Below are 18,877 nucleotides of genomic sequence, written 5' to 3'. Positions count from 1 at the left end.
GGCGCATGGCACGGCGGGCTGTGGCTGGCAGACTGATCAACCTGCTACTCAAGATAAGGACTGGCTGCTTGGTGTCTGCGCTGGAGAATCTTCGGGTTGGATCGCTGCTACTTCAGGTCTGGTGGCGATCGAGGGCGTGGAAGGGGTGGAAAACGCAACCCTGACGAAAATGTGTGAGGGCCACCTGGCATACCTGGCCAATTTCTCAAGCATACTGGATTCGCTCGGCCTCTAATCAGCCCTCTTCCCAGGAGTGGTGTGTAAAAGGATTGGAAAAGAGTGCAGCGCGGGACAGGTGCTTGTTCACTTGTGGCGGCGACGGGGCGGGGGTAGCGGGGGCGGCGGCGGCTGCGCGGGGGCGGCGGTCCTGCTGATCACACGCCGCTGCTCACAGCGCTTGATGTTCAGGCCCTTTGAGACAGGAAAGGACAGGGCCCTTGCCAGTGTTTCTGGCCCTCGTGGCAGCTTTGGCGATGGGCGGGCGATGAGGACTGCTGTCGCGTCCAAATTTCGCCAATCAGCTGGCGATGGCACATTGAGGATTGGCGAAATGCGGGGGAGCCACCCTTGCGCCTGGCACAGCGCAGCGGCCACATGCGGCGCCGCTGTTGCTTTGTCGGCACTTGCCTCCCTTTTGGGGGACTGGGGACGAAGCCCCCAGCAAGCTGGCGCTTGTTTAACACTATGGAGTGAAGTTCCTGAGGAAAATTGGCCATTTCTCCTCAAAATATTGGCGATGTCAGTCATGGGGGCTGGCGACGCGCTGGCGATGTCGCCCCGCCGCCTGCCCTCATTTAGCCAGCCCTGGCTGGCGATGGCCTTCGGCCAATCGCGATGGCCTTCGGCCAATCGCCAGCCAGAGCCGTTTTTTGGCCCGATTTCGCCAGCATTTGGCGATTTCGCCAGCTTTCAGAAACACTGGCCCTTGCGAAGAGATACGGCCGAGCTGGCGCGGTCATCGCGGTCATCGCGCCAAGAGCGGATTGAGGCCTCTCCTCTCTTCTCGACTCCTTCCTGTGCTCGTCCGGTAGCCGGCAGCGCGCCAAGCGCAACCCTCTTCAGCCGCCGCAACCCTTTTCAGCCGCCAGCCCTTTCAAGAGACATGCAGTGACAATAACGAGATCAGCAGCGGTAGCGAGTTAGCGAGAAGGGGTGAGCCAGAGTCAAGCCGCCTGGAGTGCCAGGCGGCCCAGCCGCACTGCAGCCCCAGGCCGCTGCAGAGCTGGCTGCCGAGGGGCCTTGTCACGCCCCTCCAAGCCGCAGCCAAGCCGCCACCCACGTTGCCTCGAACGCGGCCCGGCCGACCTGGCCTCCAACCGACCGCGGGCTGCGGCCCTGGTGGCCTGGCCACGCCCCACAGCGTGATAGAGAGCCGCCGGGCGCCCGCCACACCCTCGCCCAGCTTTGAATGGGCGGCCGCCACCTACAGTAGGTCTGGTTGCCGCCCCTCCGTGTCCACAATCCTATACCTGCGCCCCTCCTGTGCCCCCCGCCCCAGCAGGTGCTAGGTGCGAGCGGCCAGCACTGGCGACAGCAGCATGGTGCGGGCAGTCAAGGTGGTGCCACTGGCCGAGGACGGCTCCGCCGGCAGCGTGCGGCGCCTGATGGGCAAGGTGCCCTCTCTGGTGTTCGATGTCGATGACCTGAATGACGCTGCGCAGCATGCGGCTGCCGAGGCACTGGACGAGTCCAGCGTGGCGGAGGTCAAGCAGAAGCTGCAGACCCTGCTGGAGCCGTGGTCCGAGCCAGGTGTTGTTGGCCGCCTGTGCAGGATGTGCTGGAGCGCTTGCCCAGCCTCACCTGCCGCATGCGCCCCCGCCACCCAACGGTGCCTGCAGAGTACATGCTGCTGCTGCACGTGCGGTTTGCGCGCGAGGATGCCGCCAAGCGCGGCCAGCCGCAGACGGTGCCCGAGCTGGCCGACACGCTGCGCCGCCTGGGCTACGCTGTCAAGCTGCGCACCGCGCTGGGCGGCGGCTCTGGCGGCGCCTGTCTGCGCAGCCTGCGCCACTCCTTCCTCACCGTCTCAGTGTCGGGAACTTCTGGCTCCATGTCTTACGTGCTGGACCCACGCTTCCGCGACCAGGTGCATGCGCAGCGACGGCCACTGACCTGCTGTGGTTTCCCGAGCTCGACCGATTGGCTGGCTGCTGCCTTGGCCTCACTGCTGGCGCTGCCCGCCCGCTGCCCTGCAGTTTGAGATTGCGCATGCCACACCACGCTACACCAAAATCCTGGAGGCCGTGGGCTCTGACGTCGTCACAACGCAGGATCGCCTGACCAGGGTGCGCCCAGAACAAGCCAGTCGTGGCAGAGCCAGGCATGCCGCAGTGCCCCCCCATATCTGGTCCGTACATCCTCGCATCCTCGCTGGCTGCCTTCCCCCAAAGGCCTGCTGGCTGCTCCCGCTCCGTGCCTGCAGGTGGTTGAGATTTTGTGCTCCGAAATGGCGCATGCCTTCCAGGAGACGGGCACTCCGCTGCCGCCTTGGCGCCAGCACGCCGCCATGCTGTCCAAGTGGCTGCCGCGGCGCAGCGAGGAGGTGGACCTCACTGCCGCGCTCAACAACGGCGCAGGACTGCAGCCCACGGGCCTGCCGCTGGGCGGCATACCTGGCGGTGGCACCAAGCGCCTGACAGGCCCCAGCACCGTCGCACAGCGCCTGATGATGCTGGGCGTGGTGCAGCAGCAGATCAACCCCTCGCCCATCGCCGAGGGCGTGGAGCACGCTTCAGGATCTGTGGAAGAGGACGACGGGTGGGAGGCGCTGGACGGGCCCGCCTCCACCAGCTCTTCTGAGCACTCTGTGCATTTGGATGACTGGAATGATGAGGCCGAGCAGGACCCGCCGCCCGTGCCAGCGCAAGCGCCTGCCCCCGCACGAAAGGCGCAAGCAGCGCCCATCATGGTTGTTTCAATCCCCCCTCGCGGCGGCGCTGTGCAGCCTCGTGGCAAGGCCATCCTCGAAGGCATCCGGGCGGCCGCCGCCGCCCTGCCTCACCGCCGCAATAACACCTGGGCTGGGTGAGTGCGTGTTCGCCAGCGCCAGCCGTGAGGCTGGCAAGCAGGCCACACCACCCGTTTATTCCACCTCACCCTTGCGGTTTTTTCCTCTGCACATCGCACCCTTGACAAATTCCCTTGCACAATGCCAGAGCGCATACGAGTTTCGAGTGAGCGCATCCTGTGTGTGTGGTGTCGTGTGTGTCGTTCAAGTCCAAACCTGCTTTTCCAGGCCTTGACACCCTTTTCAGCCCCTTTCATTTCCCAACACCAATTCTCCACCCCATCCCGCCATCCTTTCTCATGACCCGTCCTCCGCGCCCCCTCCCCCCCCCCCCCCCCCAGTTTTTCTTTCCCTTCCGACCAGCATTAACAAGGCACAAGGAATGAGCTGTCCGCCGCCGCGCCACCTATTTTCAGGGGCGCCTTGCGCACCATCAGGCCTCTTTTAGGGGCCCCGTTTTGGAAAGAAGTACCCCCCAAAATTCCTGGTTTCTATACTCTCCCTGCCGCACAAGCCAATGAACGCTGTCCTGTCCAGCCAACACTGTGCTCTGCATACATCCCGCACTTCGTCAGGGCTGGCGCTTTTGCTGCTGTAAGCACCGATCAAGCAAATCAGGGTGTCCATCCAGGTTTGGCAAGCAGTCACAGCCGCTTGATGGATGCTGGGCCCCTACATCCCTGGCTACGGCCATACACTTACACGAGGAGTGAATGAACTGGTGGTACAGTTACACTTATGGGAAAGAGCTGAGGAGGGGCAAAGTGCAGAATCAAACAAGAACGCGGCAGATAAAATTGAGAGCACGGGCGAAATTGCTTGATTGAGGGGAAGGAGACGAAGAAGCAGGGAAAAGTGAGCAACCCTCCGTTGTTCAGAACCTCAGAACCAACAGCACGCAGCACCGAGGCCACAGAAGGGGAAAACAGTTTAGGGTGCATGCGTGTCAGGGGAAGGTGCATGCTGGAGCAAGGCAACTGCTGGGGTGTGCGAGGGCACGTGGCTCTCTCCAGTGCTGAATTGAGGCGCAGGCATTCATTGGATTGTCGTCTTCGTCCATCTGCCAGCTAGCAACAGCAACTGGCTACCCACTGCTGTAGTAAGCGCCGAGGTTGGTGGCTTGGGCATGCTAAGGGTCAATCAGGCGTAGCTGCGGGCACCTGTGTCCATGGGGGAGGGCGAGGACGGCCGTTCCGGTGCAGGTGCGGCAGCAGAAGCAGGGTCTGCGTACACCCGCGTCACCACGTCCACACCATGCATCGCCTGCCGCAGCATACGTGCTACCAGCTGCCCCTCCTCATTACGGGTGAACTCTAGCACCTGCGCAGTACCATATGGGCAGGCAGCCCGTCAGCGACGCCACAACGCCGATCACAACAGGGTATCATCACCCCAAGTGCAGCCAAGGAGCCACAGCGCACCTGCGGTGCAGCATCCAGCACGCCGCTGGACATGCCCGCATCCACGCGCCACACACGGCCATCACACTCGCAGTTGACTCCCGACATTTGCGGCGTATGTCCGACCACCATGGCCCGCGCATTCAGCGACTCCAGCGTCGCGCGCAGCTGAAAGTTCATGTGCATGCGCTCATCTGCAGGCAGGGGCCCAGCGAGAGAAGGCATGAGCGTTCAACAAGAACAGAAAATCTGAATCCAGCCAGCCAGACAATCCCTTGTGGCTGTAGAAAGTGGCGTGCTGCATGGCTGCAGGAAAAAGACCCCAATACAAGATGCTGCCTGGCCACATTATTTGCGCCCAACCACTCCACACCCCTTCCCCTTTCTGCTGGCTGCGCCTGCTGCAGCCCACTCACAGTCGCTGACGCGTTCCTTGCCGAAGGTGCGGTTCCACTGCACCGAGCTAGAGTCGCCCATGGCGGGGAAGGGGGGGGAGGCCTGGGAGCCGTCGGGGCGCATGGCGCCATTCATCCACTCTGCCACTTCATCGTTTATCCGCTGCAGGCCGTACTTCAGGTGGTGTGGCAGCAGGCCGCCGTGCGCAAACACCACATCATTCACCACCAGCACGGTGGCATTCTTGGCCAGCTCCCGCGCCATGGCGCCACCCGGCTGGTACAGGTACCAGCGTGCCTGCAGGATGCGCCGCTGGTCCCCTGCCGCAATGTCGGCCTCACTGAGCCCTGCGGCGCGGGCAGACTCGAAAAAGGCGCCAGGAGTGACATAGCTGCACACGAGAGCAGGGGGCGCAGGGAGGGGTGAATACAGAAGATGTGATGCAGGGAGTCATGGCCCGCACTATGGGCGCCCAGCAGGATACATATGCACACAGCCGGAAACGGGGCATGGTTGGTGATAAACGTTGCTGCAAACCGCACAGGCTGCTGCCCACCCAGCCCAGTGGCCCCTGCCATGCGACAGCATCAGCGCATTCACCGGAAGTCGCCCGCCACGTTGAGGCTCTCGTGGTTGCCGTTGAGCATGTACACCGCACCGCCCTGCTGCCGAGCCTGCCGGTCAAGCTCACGCAGCAGCAGCACCGAGCCTGCAGAAGCCGAGACGCGCTAGGTGAAGGCTTCACTCGGGGACTCCCCACCTGCTGGCTGCTGTCAACAGCTGCGCCCAACTGCGCATGCGGCAAACTGGCAGCAGCTGCAGAATGCCTGGCAGTGCGCAATACTGAAGCCCAGCGCAGGGCAGCCAGCAGGCAAAGGCAGCTCACCAATCTCGCAGTCTCCACGGTCCAGCACGTCGCCCAGCTGCACCACCACTGTGTCGCCGCCCACCCACTTAATGTGGCCATCATCCTCAGCCAGTACCCCCGCCATCTCCAGGCAGGAAAGCGCCTTTTGGAGGTCGCCATGGATGTCGCCGACTGCATGGGGCGGGCAGCATGGCGGCAACAATCTCAGATTGAGCAAGCCCTGACAGGGCCCTCTGGCTGGCAGGCAGGCTAGGATTCTGTGGCACGCATCCACAGCCAGTTGGCCGCACTCAGGCACCCAGCTTGGCAGCCAGCAGTGGGGCACGGCGCACGCACTTGCGATGATTCGCCCGGTGGCCTGCACAAAGACGGGCGGGCCGCTGTGCTGCACGGGCGCTGCTGCCATGCGGGCCTCCCCCGAATGTGCCGCTCTGCTGGAGCTTGGGGGCAGGAAGGAGACGGAGGGGGCCTGGAAGGTGGCGGCCGCCAGGCGCGACGGCCGCATGGCGGCGCACACTGCCAGCTGCTGTAGGAGGGTGCGGCGGCTTGCGGCCGGCGGCCGGCACCGCAGGCTCGCGCTGTCGGGGCGCCAGGGCGAGAGGCTGCTGCTGCTGCCCCAAGGTATGTGGCGGCTGGGCGCTGCGGGGCAGCCCACCACCACCAGTGGGCCAGCGGCTGCAGCCACCATGGCGCCGCCTGCACGGTTGGAAGCTCGGGGAGCTCCCGGTGAGGGGCTGAGAGGGGCCCTGCGGAGGTCTGCTGGAGCGCTGGGGTGAGCGCCAGAAACCAACCAGCCAGCACACGGGTTGCGGCCCTCAAAAGACTTTCAACAGCAGTTCTAAGTGGAGACTAGGAGGGTATTATCTCTTTGTGGCAAGCTTGCGTGGCATTTGCGCATCAGCTCCCCAAGCGCTACAGTGGCATTTATCCCTTCTCGCTTCCCTGGCTACATGGAGGGGTCCTAACCGGGAGGGGTCCTGCCCAGCATGGCAGCGGTGTGTGGAGTTTGTCAGGGCGCGGCCCGCCGGCCGCCCGCCTGCCCCCTCCCGTGCTGCTATGCGGCACGGTTCAGTTGTAACTTCTTCTTTCTCCGTGGGCAGCAGTTTCTTGTGGCCACCGCAGTTTCCAGCTGATAAACAAGGCAGGCTGGAGCCAGCTCTTTCGTCCCCTCCCTGGCATGCAGGCGGTGGTCTTCTTTACCGGGGATCGAGTGGCATGCAGTGGCGCTGGCCTTGTGGCACGCCTCCAGCGCCCCCAAGAACTGGCACGGCTGCTGCGCACCAAGTTTCCAGGCGCACGCGTGCATATGTAAGGCAGTGTGTGCCAGTTTGCCGCCAGCCTGCTGCAGCTCCACCATCATTTGAGCTGTGGTTGGTGCCTGCCGCTTTGGTTGCAGCGTGTTGCCGGAGCGCTGGGAGGGCGACTTCGCGTGCTTCGACTCATTTCTGCCAGACGGGCCGTTGCACCAGGGCGTGCCGCCACGATTCGATGGCGCCAGCTTCCCCGCCGCCCAACAACTGCACACCTTGCTGGCCAGTGCTGCCCCAGCTGGGCAGCTCCCACCAAGCATCACGTTGGTGGGGTTCAGCAAGGCAGGCTTGGTGCTGCGCCAGGTGGGCCTGCTCCAGTACAGGAGGAGACCGTTTGTTGAGCGCTGGGTGGCCTCGTCTCTGTGCTTATGTTTGGATCCTGTTGGCCATCCTTGCCAATGTTCCTGCGCCCTGCAGGTGGTGGAGGAGCTGGCTGCCTGGCAGCAAGCAGCAGGCACTGCATGCGCGGTCTGCTCATGGCATGCGCTGCGGCAGCAGCAGCAGGCGCCACGGGAGTGGGAGGTGTTGGCCAGGATGCAGGAGCTGCACTGGCTGGATGCCGGGGCGAACACCAAAGGCGCAGTTTACCCTGCCACCCAGCATGTGATCGCTCCGTTGGCTCGCCGCTGCCCCGCCCACCAGCTGCGCCTGCGCCTGCATGGCACGCCGCGCCAGTGGCACGACCCGCTGCGCCCGTGGTTGGGCCAGGAGAAGGAGGGCATGCTGGCAGCGTGTCATGCGGCTGGGGTGGCATGCCAGGCGCGCACGTACATGCAGGGGCAGCCCGCCAGCTTAGAAATGCACTTTGCTGTCATACAGGCCTTCGATCCCACCTGAGCCTTGTGATTAGATAGTGATTTGACAACAAGGCACGCGTTACATTTGATGTCTTCAAGTGAGGAAGTGCTTCAAGAATATAACTGGGAGCTGATCCCACCCTGGTTGACTGCATACCAGAGGAACCCCGAGAGAGGCTTGCGGCCCTACCACGCGGGGCAAACAGTAGGATGTGTAAAAGAGCTGTGGCATTAGATTAGAGATGACACACCACCATGGTGGCCACTGCCAGGTGGTCTTGCCGTACGTAATCGATGGCTTTGCCGTAAACAAGTTAACAATTTGCTTGCCTTGCTTCACTTTCACTCATCTGAATCACATTCGTCGTCGAGCACTTGGGTGCAGGCGACTTGCAAGCACACCTGAGCAGTCCACTTCGACAAATTCAAGACATGGAGCGCGCCGGCTGCTTGCACTGCCTGGAATGCCTTCCGTGTGCTCTCACTTATGAGCTCTGCGACACCACAAGGTGGGGGCAGCGGTGTGCCGGCCCAGGATGACGCACCAGAGATGTTCCTGGTGACGCTCGGTTTGGCTGGGAAAGCCCCTGGTGCACCGGCAGGAGCATCCATGTCGAGTTCAGCCCCCCCGGCAGCAGATTCGACGAAAAACGGCACACAGCTGATGTTGGCCGCCGCCGCCAACCGCCCGTGGCGCTCGCTGTTTGCGCAGGCGGAAGTTGCAGATTCACGAGAAGGACTACCAGCCCTGGTGGCCCGCATCCATCGACTCACCCACTCTTTACTTTCACCTCAAGCGTCGCGCTATCGCGCACCAGTTCCAACAGCAGGCGCTCGTGGCCGCCTGCGGGTGAGCTCGCTGCAAGCCCCTGCCCAGCCACTGACCGTTTACCAACCCTCATGTCCCAGCCAACCCTGTCTCTTGCAATGAGGTCCTGCCACGCAGCGTCTACCCCCGCATCCGACAGCTCCGCTGCTCGCCGCCTGATCCCCGCCCCACCCCCCCGACCCTGCAGCGACGCGGCGGTGTGGCGCCCCATGAACACCAGTGTCACGGCACGCAAGCTTAACGTGTTGAGGGCAGCGCGCTTCCAGCGCCAGTTGGCCCTCCGCCTGCCTGCGGCACGCACCAACCTCAACTCTGCCGACGAACTCGAATTTGTAGGGTGCATTGGCCTGGAGCAAGCAGTGGCAGCGCCGGGGCTGCCATTGCAGCAGCAAATCCTGTTGCAGGCGCTCCAGCAGACTGTGCAGCAGCAGCAGCAACAGCAGGCGGTGCTCCCTTTCAAAAGGCGGCCCCCACTGCCGCTGCCCTCTGCTGCGCAGCAGCACCTCGGCCTCAGCCTGCACCAGAGCGGTTGGGACTGCTTCCTGCACCCATGGTCCGCCGAGCAGCAGGAGCCGGTGCTGGGGGATGTCAGTAGCTGGCCGTGCAGCATTCCACCGCGGCAAGATGGCTGGGCTTATGCCCAGCAACTCGGGCCAACTGCCCAACAAGGCTGCCCTGGCACCCTGCTGATGAAAACCCCAACCCGACCTGGGCCCCTCCTCGGATGACACCCCACGACTCCCGCATCCCCCACCTTGGCCTTGCTGCCCACTCCAGTCGGTGCAGCACTCTTTGTGGGTTCCCCCTCAGGGATTTTATTCAGCCCCTACTCTGTGCATGGTGCCCCCTGCTGGTCCCTCCACCCGCTGCTGTTTTACCCCGGTGGCCCCCGCTCTGTTCTGCCCTCCGGTTCACTGCTGCGGCTTTGTTCTCTGGTGCCGCACCCCCCAGCGCACCCTCTTTTGTTGCCGGCATTAATGCCCGCCAACTCCTATTCCTTCCCTGATCCCTTTGTAAAACAACGGCTGGCTCCTTCTTACGCGCTCATTGCAAGTCACGCAGCTGCGTGGTGGTGGAGAATGAACCCCAGACAACAGTAGGTCAACTAAACCCACTTTGCAAATGCTGCTGCCCCATGCTGCCTCCACTCCAGTCGCGTCACCGCCAGCTGCATGTACTGCGGGGATGCCGCCAGCAGCGCGGCCCCCTTCCACGCACACAGCGCCGGGTCATCCGCCAAGTGGATGCCCAGCTGCGGCAGAAATGGGTGTGGGTGTGGCAGGTTGACGCTTTCCCACGTGGTGGTGGCACACGTGCAGCAACGCGTATCGAGCCAGGCAGAGGGCCAGCCCGCCTGTTCCCACCAACGAGGCAGACCCACCTCGTAATCATCAGGCACCAGCGGCCGCAGCTCCGCATACAGTCGGTCCCGGAAGCCGGGGCACCGCGCCGTGCCGCCTGCACCCAGAGCCAGGCAGGGAGCCGGTTGGCAGCAGCAAGAGCTAGACGCGGGTGCGCTGCTGTGGCGTGGAAGCAGCAGGGTCCAATAGCAGCATCCAGGCTCCACCACTCCAGCAGATGCTTCCAACCTGTGAGCAATATGTTCGAGTAGAGCAGCGCATGAAGGTGGGGATGGGCCGCCTGCACCGCCTGAGCTACCGTCTCTGCCAACCCCGCTTCCTCCATGCCAATGTCTGCAGGCTCCGTGCACCGGCACAACACGTTCCAACCAGCCACAGCGGCACAAGCAGACGTGCCAGGAACCAGTCGGGAGTGCACAGGCAATGAGCAATGGGCGCGCAGCAAACGGGCAGAGGGTATCACTGGCCGACCTCCTACCAAGCACCTGAGGGGTGGAACAGCGCCTCTGGCACCATGAACCGCTCGTTGTTCACCATCAGCACTGGCTGCTTGGGAGGCGGAGGGCCCTGCCCTGCGCGCTGTGCGGCCGCTGCCGCTGCCAGCATCTGCTGCTCCTTCTCGGTCCGTACGTGCCCCCACGTGTCGGTCAGCCCGTCTGGCAGCACGTACTCTTTTCTGCAGCCCAGGTGCGATGGACAAGTGGATGGATAATCGAGGGCTGCGGCCACCCACCCCAGTTTGCTTGCTGCTCCCACTCACCTGAAGGGCGAGTTACGCCCCCGCGCCAGGCGCAAGTCTGCTGCCGCATCGGCGCTGACAAAGCACAACTGGTCCTTGATGTGCTCCAGCAGGTAGCCCTCATCCATCATGTTGATGCTCCTGCAGCCAAGCAGGTGCAGCAGGCACGGTGGCAGCAGTAGCAGTGGTGGTGCAATGAATTCTCTCCCCTCCCTTTAAGGCCCAAGTGAGCCCAAGCAAGTGAGCCCAACATGCTGGCAGCGCGAGCGTAAGCCCATCGCTGCTCCACCTGTACGACACCAGCTCCTTCATGAAGTTGGTCAGCGCCTTGCCGCCCAGGTCGATGCGCCGAATCGCGCCCGGCAGCACCCGCCAGTCAAACAGCGGCACCTGCAGGGTGGTGTTGGGGTGGGTGACGCACGGGCGTTCGATCGGCGGGCAGCCGGTACCAGCAGCACGCGTGAAGCACTGCTGGCCTCGGCAGGGTCTCACAAAGTGCGCCTGTACAAGCTAGGCCCATGTCTGGCCCTCCTCTCTCCCGCATGCCCCATGTGCACACACGCACCGCATGCGTGAAGCTAAACCCGGCGTCCACCACCAGCCCGCACCCCGCCTGGTTGGCAGGAAGCCCCGGCAGGCGCTGCGCATGCCAGCGCAGGCTCAGCGCCGCGGGAGTGCATAGATACACCGAGCCAAACCCCAGCTCATCCAGTGCCATGTGCACTGCCGCCTCCCGCAGCGCCGGCAGGTTCAGATAGGGCTCGCTGAGCACCAGGCCGCAGGCGGAGGGCGGCACCAACCCCAGCAGGCTCTTGACCGCCCTGCGGTGGTGGGCGGGCACCAGAGGGTGCAAGGGGGGGGGGGTGAGGCACGGCTGAAGCCTTCAAAGGCAGTGGAGCAACATTGCAAGCAGCACAGTGGGTCATGGCCCACCAGCAGCAGCAGCAGCAGCAGCAGCCACCCGCCAAGCTGAGACCATCACACTCACACACTGCTACTCGCAGCTGCCTCACCGCGCCCACACACTGCAACTCGCAGCTGCCTCACCGCGCCAGGATGTCGCGCTGCAGTTCCCAGGCCACCACAAAGCCGCGGTCCACAGGGCGGCGTAGACTGAGCGCACTCACATCCTTCGTGTCCAGCATTGCCTCGCCCACAAATGCTCCACGCTCGCCCTTGAGCTTGGCGCTGGCGTTGGGGAAGACCCTGGAGCGGCGGGCAGCATGCCATGGACCAAAGCTTTATGCTACTAGTGAAATGAGGGAGGCAATGCCACACAGGGAGGCAAATGCTCGACGGCAGCCTTAGCCGCCACTCCAAGGCGCCAGCAGGGGCGGCGGCGAAAGCGCACTTGGGGTTGTCGGGCTGCCGCGCGCTGCCCAGCTTCACGCTGCCGCCTCCAAGATCCACGACCACAACATCCTGCATTGGAGCTGGTCAAAAGCTGAGCCCAGCCAGATGATCGCCCCACGGGGGCGTGCTGGTGCCGTGGGCCGCCTTGTGGTTGCCAATGGATCGTAGAGCATATCAGTATTCAAACACGGACAGAGATGAGACGTAGAGCTCTATATAGGCAGGGAAGTGCCAGCCTGGCGCGAAAACCGGGTGATGATCACCCGGTGATCCATGAACAATGACCTATAGATGGTCACACATCATCGCTCCTGCTGTGCACGTGATGGCAGCCGACGAAAACAAGGTGTGTCCTCACTGCACGCTCAAAGAGATCAAAGAGCCCTCCTGCCCACAGCCTGAGCCGGGCCTCCCTGCAGCGTTGCCCCTGATCAAATCACTATTAACCCCTTGACGCACCGCTGTCCGCCATGTTCCACAAGCCGGTGTTGGCGGGCAGGCGGGTGGGCAAGGTGTCGGCGATAGCACCAGCCGCCACTGCCGTGCCCCTCTGCAGGTTTTTGTGCTGTGCGTGTACCTCAAATTCCAAACCACCGAGCACAGGGATGAGGTATGTCACTGCTATGCATCTGTTGTGCACAGGCATGTTGGCTTACCGCCGCGCATGTACTCGGCACCGTGGCGCACCCACCCCCCGGCCACTGCTTGGCCCATGTCCAGTTCATTGAAGAGGCTTGGCAGCCGCTGGCAGAGTGGGTAAAACTCAACGAAGAGGGGACACTGGGCTATGAGGTCATGATTGCAGACACAGATCCCTGCAAGGTCATGGTGTTTGAGCGGTGCGCTTCAACACTAACCCGCCAGTGTAACCTGACAGGCAGCCAGTGCACCAACTGCAGATCCATGTGTATCACACAGTCCATGTGCCGCTCCACCTCGTCTGCTTCGCAGATACATATCAAAAGCTTACTTTAACAATGTGCATCGCACCTCGCAACGCTACCTGTCCTTCAAGGCATAGCCTGCCATGCTGTCTGGGCGCTTACTGCACCTGCTGCCGCAGCACATGTGTCAGCTGTTTGTGGTGTGACATGTGCAGGAGCAACAACTGCAGTGGCGCGCTGACAAGCAAGTTGAGGTGTCTGGGTGAGCAGAGAGCAGGCCGGCTGGGGGCTTCCGTTTGCCGACTGTGCTGTTGCGCCGGCTCTCTGGTGTATGCACAGCTTTGCCCGCCTGCACTTGCTGTATGCAGACAATCTTATTTTGAGAGCAGCGTAGGACACATGAGCCGGTAGCCAACGCAGGCATGGAGTACTTGGCAAGCACTCGCCCACGCATGAGTACATTTTTCTAGCTAAAATTTGCTTGATCATCAGTATGCACAGCATAACACATTTTGGCATTCACTCTGGTGGGCAGATGTCACGCCGCCACACCACGCTCTGCCGCTGCGCAACACCGGCGCGCTGTGCCACTCATAGCGCGTTTTTCATGCATGATCATGCATGTAATATTGTACCCGTTCACGTTATCCATTTACAAGCTCGTTGCTAGTTACTATCTTCAAGATGGACGTCGGCTGCCTTGGTCTGGGTTGTCTGCCTGTGGCCCCCTGCCGCAGCCTCTTCAGCCGATGTTTGCGTAGCTATACAGTGTCCAGGCACCCGCCTGTAGACAGCCTTCACGGCTGGCGCGGCATTGCGCGCTCGTTGCCGCAGCAGGAGCGGGAAGAAGAGGGCCGCAACGATAATCCAGCCCCCAACCCCACTGGCAGCAGACCGGCACACCAGGTCCGACGCGCCCTGGGCCTGGACTACGGCCGCCGCGTGGTCGGCCTGGCGGTGAGCACCCTGGGCCTCGCGCCACGGCCGCTCGAGGGCCTGCCAGGCCCACTGGCGCACGAGCAGCTGCAGCTGGCTGCCGCGGTGCTGGCAGTGGCTCAGCGCGAGGCCTGCGATGCGATCGTCCTGGGTCTGCCCGTCACGCTGGCGGGTTCCCTGCGCCGCCGATCGACCGACTCGCAGCAGGGTAGGCGCTGCCGCAACTTCGCCGACAACATGGCTGCGGTAGCAGCGCCACACGCCATCCCCGTGTTCCTGGCTGACGAGCGGGGCAGCACGCTGGCGGCGCGCAGGTTGCTGGCATCCAGCGGCAGCAGGCGGTCCACGTTGAGCAAGGTGCAAAGGGTTCCGCCTGTTGTGCTGGCCATCCACCACCCGCAGTCTGCCAGCCCGGTTGTGCCACCTGTTTTGCCGCATTGCTTCTGAGGCCTGCACATCTTGCCATCCACCTGGGTGCAGCGCATGGACAGCGTGGCGGCGGCAGTCATCCTGGAGTCGTTCTTCAGCGACCCTGGCGCGGCAGTCCTCGTGAAGCCCTGGCGCCCGCAACATGCAGGTGCGGCTCCAAGCTGTTGGGAGTGGCCAGCTGCCAGGGACCGTCATGCAATGCCCGTCATGCCATGCATGGTTTGTCCGCTGCAGGCACCGCCAAGGTCCATGGACCCCAGCATGTGGAGCAGCCCGAGCAGCAGCGAGAGCGGCGGCAACAGGGGCAGCGGCAAGCAGCAGCAGCAACACAACATCGGCAACGCCAGCGTCCAGAATCGCAGCAGCAGCCCGTGTCTTTACCATTGCAGCGGCCTGAAGTCCGAGGCAGTAATGCTGCCCCTTCATCATCATCTTGACCAGCACAGCTTCAGCTGTTCGCATTTAAAAAGACAGGCTGTCATAACTGCAGTGGTCGGGCTTAAGAGTGAAGTCCAAAAATCCCAGAGTACCAAGAGATGACCGAGGGAGGTTGGCAACTAGGAGAGGAGGGTGAGCAAATTGAGTGTGGCAGGCGGTGAGGGATGAGTGGATGGTATGCGAGGTGCGGTCGCAGGAGAGCACTAGTAATGTCTTGCACGTATGTGAATGAATGAATGCATGGGAGGACATGCTGAATAACGCCCGCCTCACTGGGGGCCCAACAGGGCCATCCAGTCTGGCAGTAGGTTGTCGACGGTGAGGGTTGGCAGTCGCAGCCCTGGCGGCCTGTAGCTGCCAAGGGCGGTGGGGCTCGGTGCAAAGAGAGCGGGCAGGGCGGCAGCACTGGTGTTGGCAGGCGTGGCAGGGATGGTGCCAACAGCAGCAGCCTGTGCAGCCATCTGTGAGGCTTGCACCTGCTGGTGGAGCGCCAGCCCGGGCAGAAGCAGCGGGTTGGGCACACCATAGCCATAGCCGCCGCCAAAGCCGGCCCCAAACATGAAGGTGCCGCCGCCCGCCAAAGAGGGATGCAGCACAGCAGAGGCCAGCACGTTGCTTCCGCCAGGGCCACCAGCCTCGCCGTCTGCACTGGTGCGGCGCAGCTTGGGCGGGGGCGGCATCTCCAGGGAGAGTTGCGGCAGTGCCGACAGGGCGCGGTCCGGGGAGGAGCAGGGGGTGATGCCTGCGCTGTTGGCACCACCGCCGCCCGCCAACAGAGAGCCCGGTGGGCCAGGCAGCAGCAGCTGCATCTGCGAGTTGGTCATGGGGGCTGTGGTGATCAGGAGCTGCTCCTCAGAGGCCTCCAGTGACAGCGAGGGCCGCACAAGGCCCTTGCCTCGCCCAGCTGGTGAATGCAGCGAGGCATGCACTGCACTCTGGTCCCGATCCTGCTCCCGTTGCACGCTGGCAGCTGCCGCCGCCGGCGTTGAGCGCCGATGCTGGCTGCCGTGCAGCGGCTCCACTGGGATAGGGTGCTCGTGCACCGTCACACGCTGCACGCTGCGTGGTGCCCGCACCACCTGAAACAGGGCAGTGGGTGTGAGCCCGGGGTCAGATTAGGAGACAGGCAGGAAGAAACTGCCAGTTGAATGCAGGTGGGCGGTGGCATGCTCATCAGCATGCTGCAGCATTGCCACAAGTGCTGCTCACCGTGCGTGTGCGGGGCGATTCGGGTGCCTCCTCCTCTTCCTCATCTGCTGTCGCAGGCGCAGCTGCCCGGCGAGGGCGCTGCTGACCCCCCACCTGCAACGAGAAGCGCGCTCGCAGCAGGTCCAGGAATTTGATGCGATCCGTGCCAACATGCTCCTGCATGAAGGCGTCGGCCTCGTAGTCTGCAAGGGGGAAATTGAGTTCCGCCCCCTTCCCACGCAGCTTCAGGACGGCTCGGTCGTAAACCCTTGCAGCGACATCTGCTGTTGCATAGCTGCCCAGGTGCCGCTGATAGCCCTTGCCCCGCGGATTCTGAATCCTGCGTTGCGGCAAAGGTGCGGCTGGGGCGGCCGCGTCAGAGTGGAAAGAAAGTGGAGGAGGATATAAGGAGCATGGAGCAGACCCGCTCACCAGACGTGGGCCTCCCAGTGCCCTGTGCGCTTGTACTGCGTGACACCGACCTGAATGGGGCAGAAGAGTGATCGGATGGAGTCGAGCAGGCAGACCTGTGATTGGATGTAGGGTGCACCCTCATGCATGCCCGTTGCTCCTGCTCCAGCAGCTGGATCAGGGAACGTACATAGGGCGACGTCTTGCTCTTGGGTCCGCTGCGCCGCTTTTTCGACTTCTGCGTAGCCGCCGTGTCGTCTGCCGCCGCGTCCGCCGCGGCGCCCGCCGCGGCTGCTGCAATCCTGTCAACTCCCTGCTCCATCTGTATCTGCTCGGCCTCCCCACCTGCTTCACTCGATACGCTGGTGTTAGTGGCAGCGGGTGCACTGCAGCCAGCACACCAGGGGTCGAGGACACAAGGTCACGCGGGAAGGCCGACCCACCGCTGTCGTTCCAGTGCGGGTCTGCTGCTCCAGCCTCACCAGAGACGGGTGAACGCAGGGGTGCTGCGGGGGAGAGCTGCCCAGCTGCCTCTCTCAGTGACTGGCCCGTCCAAGACTGCAGGCCAACAAGTTGCTCCCGCCAGCGAGCTGGTCACGATTAGGGTCAGCAGGCTTGTGCCTCGTCATATGGTTTACAGCGTTGCAGAGCGTGTGTGGCAGTACGCCGGGGGCGGTACAGCCCCCGGGCACCGTACCTCGCGCGCGCGGCAGCATCGATTCCTGCACGTGCGACGCCCCCAAATCGCCCGCTGCCCGGCTCCTGTCTGCCGTATGGGCGCTTTGAAAAAACAGTGGGTGCCGTTGCCCTTCTCGAAGCCACCCGATTGGGGCAGAGGGGTTGGCCTACCTTACACATCTGGTCGCCGACAGACATACCGAGCGCCGCAGCTGCCGCCTCGAGCGGCAGGGCGGCACGCGCGTTGGGAGGCAGCGAGGGGCAGAGGACACCATGCTCGCCGGGCTGGACAGGAATGCCAGCTACCGAGCCTCGACAGGCGACGAGTCCACACTGCGGTGGCGGCTAACCAGGGGGCCTCTGCTACTGCTCAAAGAGCAGCGACGAGTAGGCTGGTGAGCGGCAGCCCAGCAGGTTGAGAGGACGGCCGCTACATGGGGCAGACGATGATTTCTATCGGCAACACTCATTGCTGTGTGTAACACGTAGGGTACATCAAGCACCCAGGTGGTGGTGCTGCTCGTATCCGCTCCCGCATGCCGCTTTTGCTTCTGCCACCGCTGCCACTCAGCGCCTGCTTCCACCGCCTGTTTCTGCTCTCGCTGCGTCCTTGGCTTGGCAGCAGCCGGTGCGCTGGCCATCCATCAATTTCATTGAAGATGTCCACCTCCTCCAATGCCTGACAGCGAGGGGCTGACCGGGACTGTGGTGGCGGGTGAAGCTGCTTCCAGTGGGGCGAGCCCGCCCGTGCCGCCGGCTTCAGATGTTGCTGCTGCCGCTCCGCAAGCGCCAAGTTGGGCAGCGGTGGTGGCTGCTGATTGCGTGCCTGCTGCAATGTGCATTTGGCTAGAGTCAATGGCTTGATGAAGAGCTTGTCCAGGTCGCGAGGGCGGTGGGCAGCTCGCTGGACACTGCCGCAACTGATGCCTGCTTGGCCAGTAGCGGCAGCAAAGCCTTGCTGCTGACGGCAGTTCGGGTTGAAACACCAGGCCAGCCTCGATGGGTAAATGCTGCTGCTGGTCTGAAATGCTCGGGCTGCGTGCGGCTGAGCTTGCAAGGGCGGCCAACGCCGTGGGTGACTGCAGCAGCGATCCAGCTGGCGACAGGTCCAGAGGCAGGCCGCCGCTACCCCTGCTGCTGCCTGTGCATGCAGCCACAGGCACAGCTGCCACCGGCCGGATGATCACACGAGTGGCTGCTGCCTGCTGCTGCCGTCGCCGAGACAAAGCTTCTTGAGGAGCCAGTCCCTGGCTGACCATTCCGCCTTGACGTACTGGCTGTGCCGGCCAGGCAGCGGGGGAGCACCCCGCTGCTGTCGTCGGTTGTGGAGGGGGCAGCGGGTCCACCACCAGCGTGTGCAGCGCCTTCCGCTCTGCCTCCTCCTGCTGCCTCGGCGCATGCAGCCTCTTGACGCTCTCCGCCCTCTTCCCCTCCAGCTCCGCCTTGCCGGCACTCGTACAGAGAGGCCAAGGCCAAGGCGCAGCATGCGGCCAGAGCCCCGCCGCGTCCCATCCTCGATGTCGGCCAGCTCAGGTGGGCTGCAGGCTGCCAGGATATCCTCGAGACCTATGTCCCCCGAGGACTTTCGCCACTTGATGAGCATGGACACCGCAAGTTGTTGCAGGGTGGGAACCATTGGGCATGGGGATAGGAAGAAGAACAAGCAAAGTAGGCGGTGTGCAGAGGGCCCCAGCGGGCGCCAGCATGGCCCACGTCGCCGATAGATGTGGCGAGCAGGGTTCAAAAGAACAAGAATCAATTGGGATGTGGGCGAGTATGAGAAAGCAATCTGGAAAAAAGGAGGGCCTAATCGAGCAGGGACAAGGCAGCAGAATAGGCAGCAAGGACGAACA

General features: G+C 63.3%; 6 protein-coding genes across 6 annotated transcripts in view; 3 read left to right on the top strand and 3 right to left on the bottom strand.

Annotated features, from left to right (window-relative positions):
• Nucleotides 1–235, top strand: part of CHLNCDRAFT_139271 (hypothetical protein) — a gene marked incomplete at both ends in the record, with an annotated part of 3,675 nt that extends 3,440 nt beyond the window's left edge. The window contains one exon of the mRNA XM_005844179.1: nt 117–235. Coding sequence (XP_005844241.1) covers nt 117–235 — 119 coding nt within the window. The remainder of the gene's footprint in view (nt 1–116) is intronic.
• A 742-nt stretch (nt 236–977) lies between these two features.
• Nucleotides 978–3,376, top strand: CHLNCDRAFT_58979 (expressed protein; the record flags this gene model as incomplete). The annotated part of the gene is made up of 6 exons (XM_005844178.1): nt 978–1,152; nt 1,499–1,749; nt 1,839–2,086; nt 2,196–2,285; nt 2,423–3,024; nt 3,349–3,376. Exons 2-6 carry the CDS (start codon nt 1,539–1,541, stop codon nt 3,374–3,376), a joined length of 1,179 nt encoding a protein of 392 aa, XP_005844240.1. The 5' UTR covers nt 978–1,152; nt 1,499–1,538.
• A 1,049-nt stretch (nt 3,377–4,425) lies between these two features.
• Nucleotides 4,426–6,119, bottom strand: CHLNCDRAFT_9678 (hypothetical protein; the record flags this gene model as incomplete). The annotated part of the gene is made up of 5 exons (XM_005844094.1): nt 4,426–4,601; nt 4,824–5,194; nt 5,404–5,512; nt 5,690–5,842; nt 6,008–6,119. Coding segments are annotated over 5 exons (921 nt in total), but the record flags the coding sequence as incomplete, so codon positions are not given.
• Nucleotides 6,120–9,712: 3,593 nt separating this feature from the next.
• Nucleotides 9,713–12,236, bottom strand: CHLNCDRAFT_56324 (hypothetical protein; the record flags this gene model as incomplete). The annotated part of the gene is made up of 9 exons (XM_005844093.1): nt 12,059–12,236; nt 11,755–11,913; nt 11,273–11,528; nt 10,997–11,097; nt 10,729–10,848; nt 10,454–10,644; nt 10,197–10,301; nt 9,989–10,065; nt 9,713–9,859 (listed from the first exon to the last, which is right to left on the bottom strand). Exons 1-9 carry the CDS (start codon nt 12,133–12,135, stop codon nt 9,713–9,715), a joined length of 1,233 nt encoding a protein of 410 aa, XP_005844155.1. The 5' UTR covers nt 12,136–12,236.
• Nucleotides 12,237–13,628: 1,392 nt separating this feature from the next.
• CHLNCDRAFT_139266 (hypothetical protein) lies at nt 13,629–14,812 on the top strand (the record flags this gene model as incomplete). Its single annotated transcript, XM_005844177.1, has 5 exons — nt 13,629–13,634; nt 13,779–14,237; nt 14,361–14,429; nt 14,544–14,680; nt 14,800–14,812. 5 exons carry the CDS (start codon nt 13,629–13,631, stop codon nt 14,810–14,812), a joined length of 684 nt encoding a protein of 227 aa, XP_005844239.1.
• A 204-nt stretch (nt 14,813–15,016) lies between these two features.
• On the bottom strand, nt 15,017–16,668 carry CHLNCDRAFT_139265 (hypothetical protein; the record flags this gene model as incomplete). Its single annotated transcript, XM_005844092.1, has 4 exons — nt 15,017–15,826; nt 16,050–16,275; nt 16,368–16,417; nt 16,537–16,668. 4 exons carry the CDS (start codon nt 16,666–16,668, stop codon nt 15,017–15,019), a joined length of 1,218 nt encoding a protein of 405 aa, XP_005844154.1.
• Between the last annotated feature and the right edge of the window lie 2,209 nt (nt 16,669–18,877).

The sequence above is a fragment of the Chlorella variabilis genome, assembly GCF_000147415.1.
Source record: "Chlorella variabilis unplaced genomic scaffold CHLNCscaffold_24, whole genome shotgun sequence".
Taxonomy (NCBI): Eukaryota; Viridiplantae; Chlorophyta; class Trebouxiophyceae; order Chlorellales; family Chlorellaceae; genus Chlorella; species Chlorella variabilis.
The sequence above is the reverse complement of the archived record's forward strand: the minus strand, read 5'-3'. Positions and strand labels throughout refer to the sequence as shown.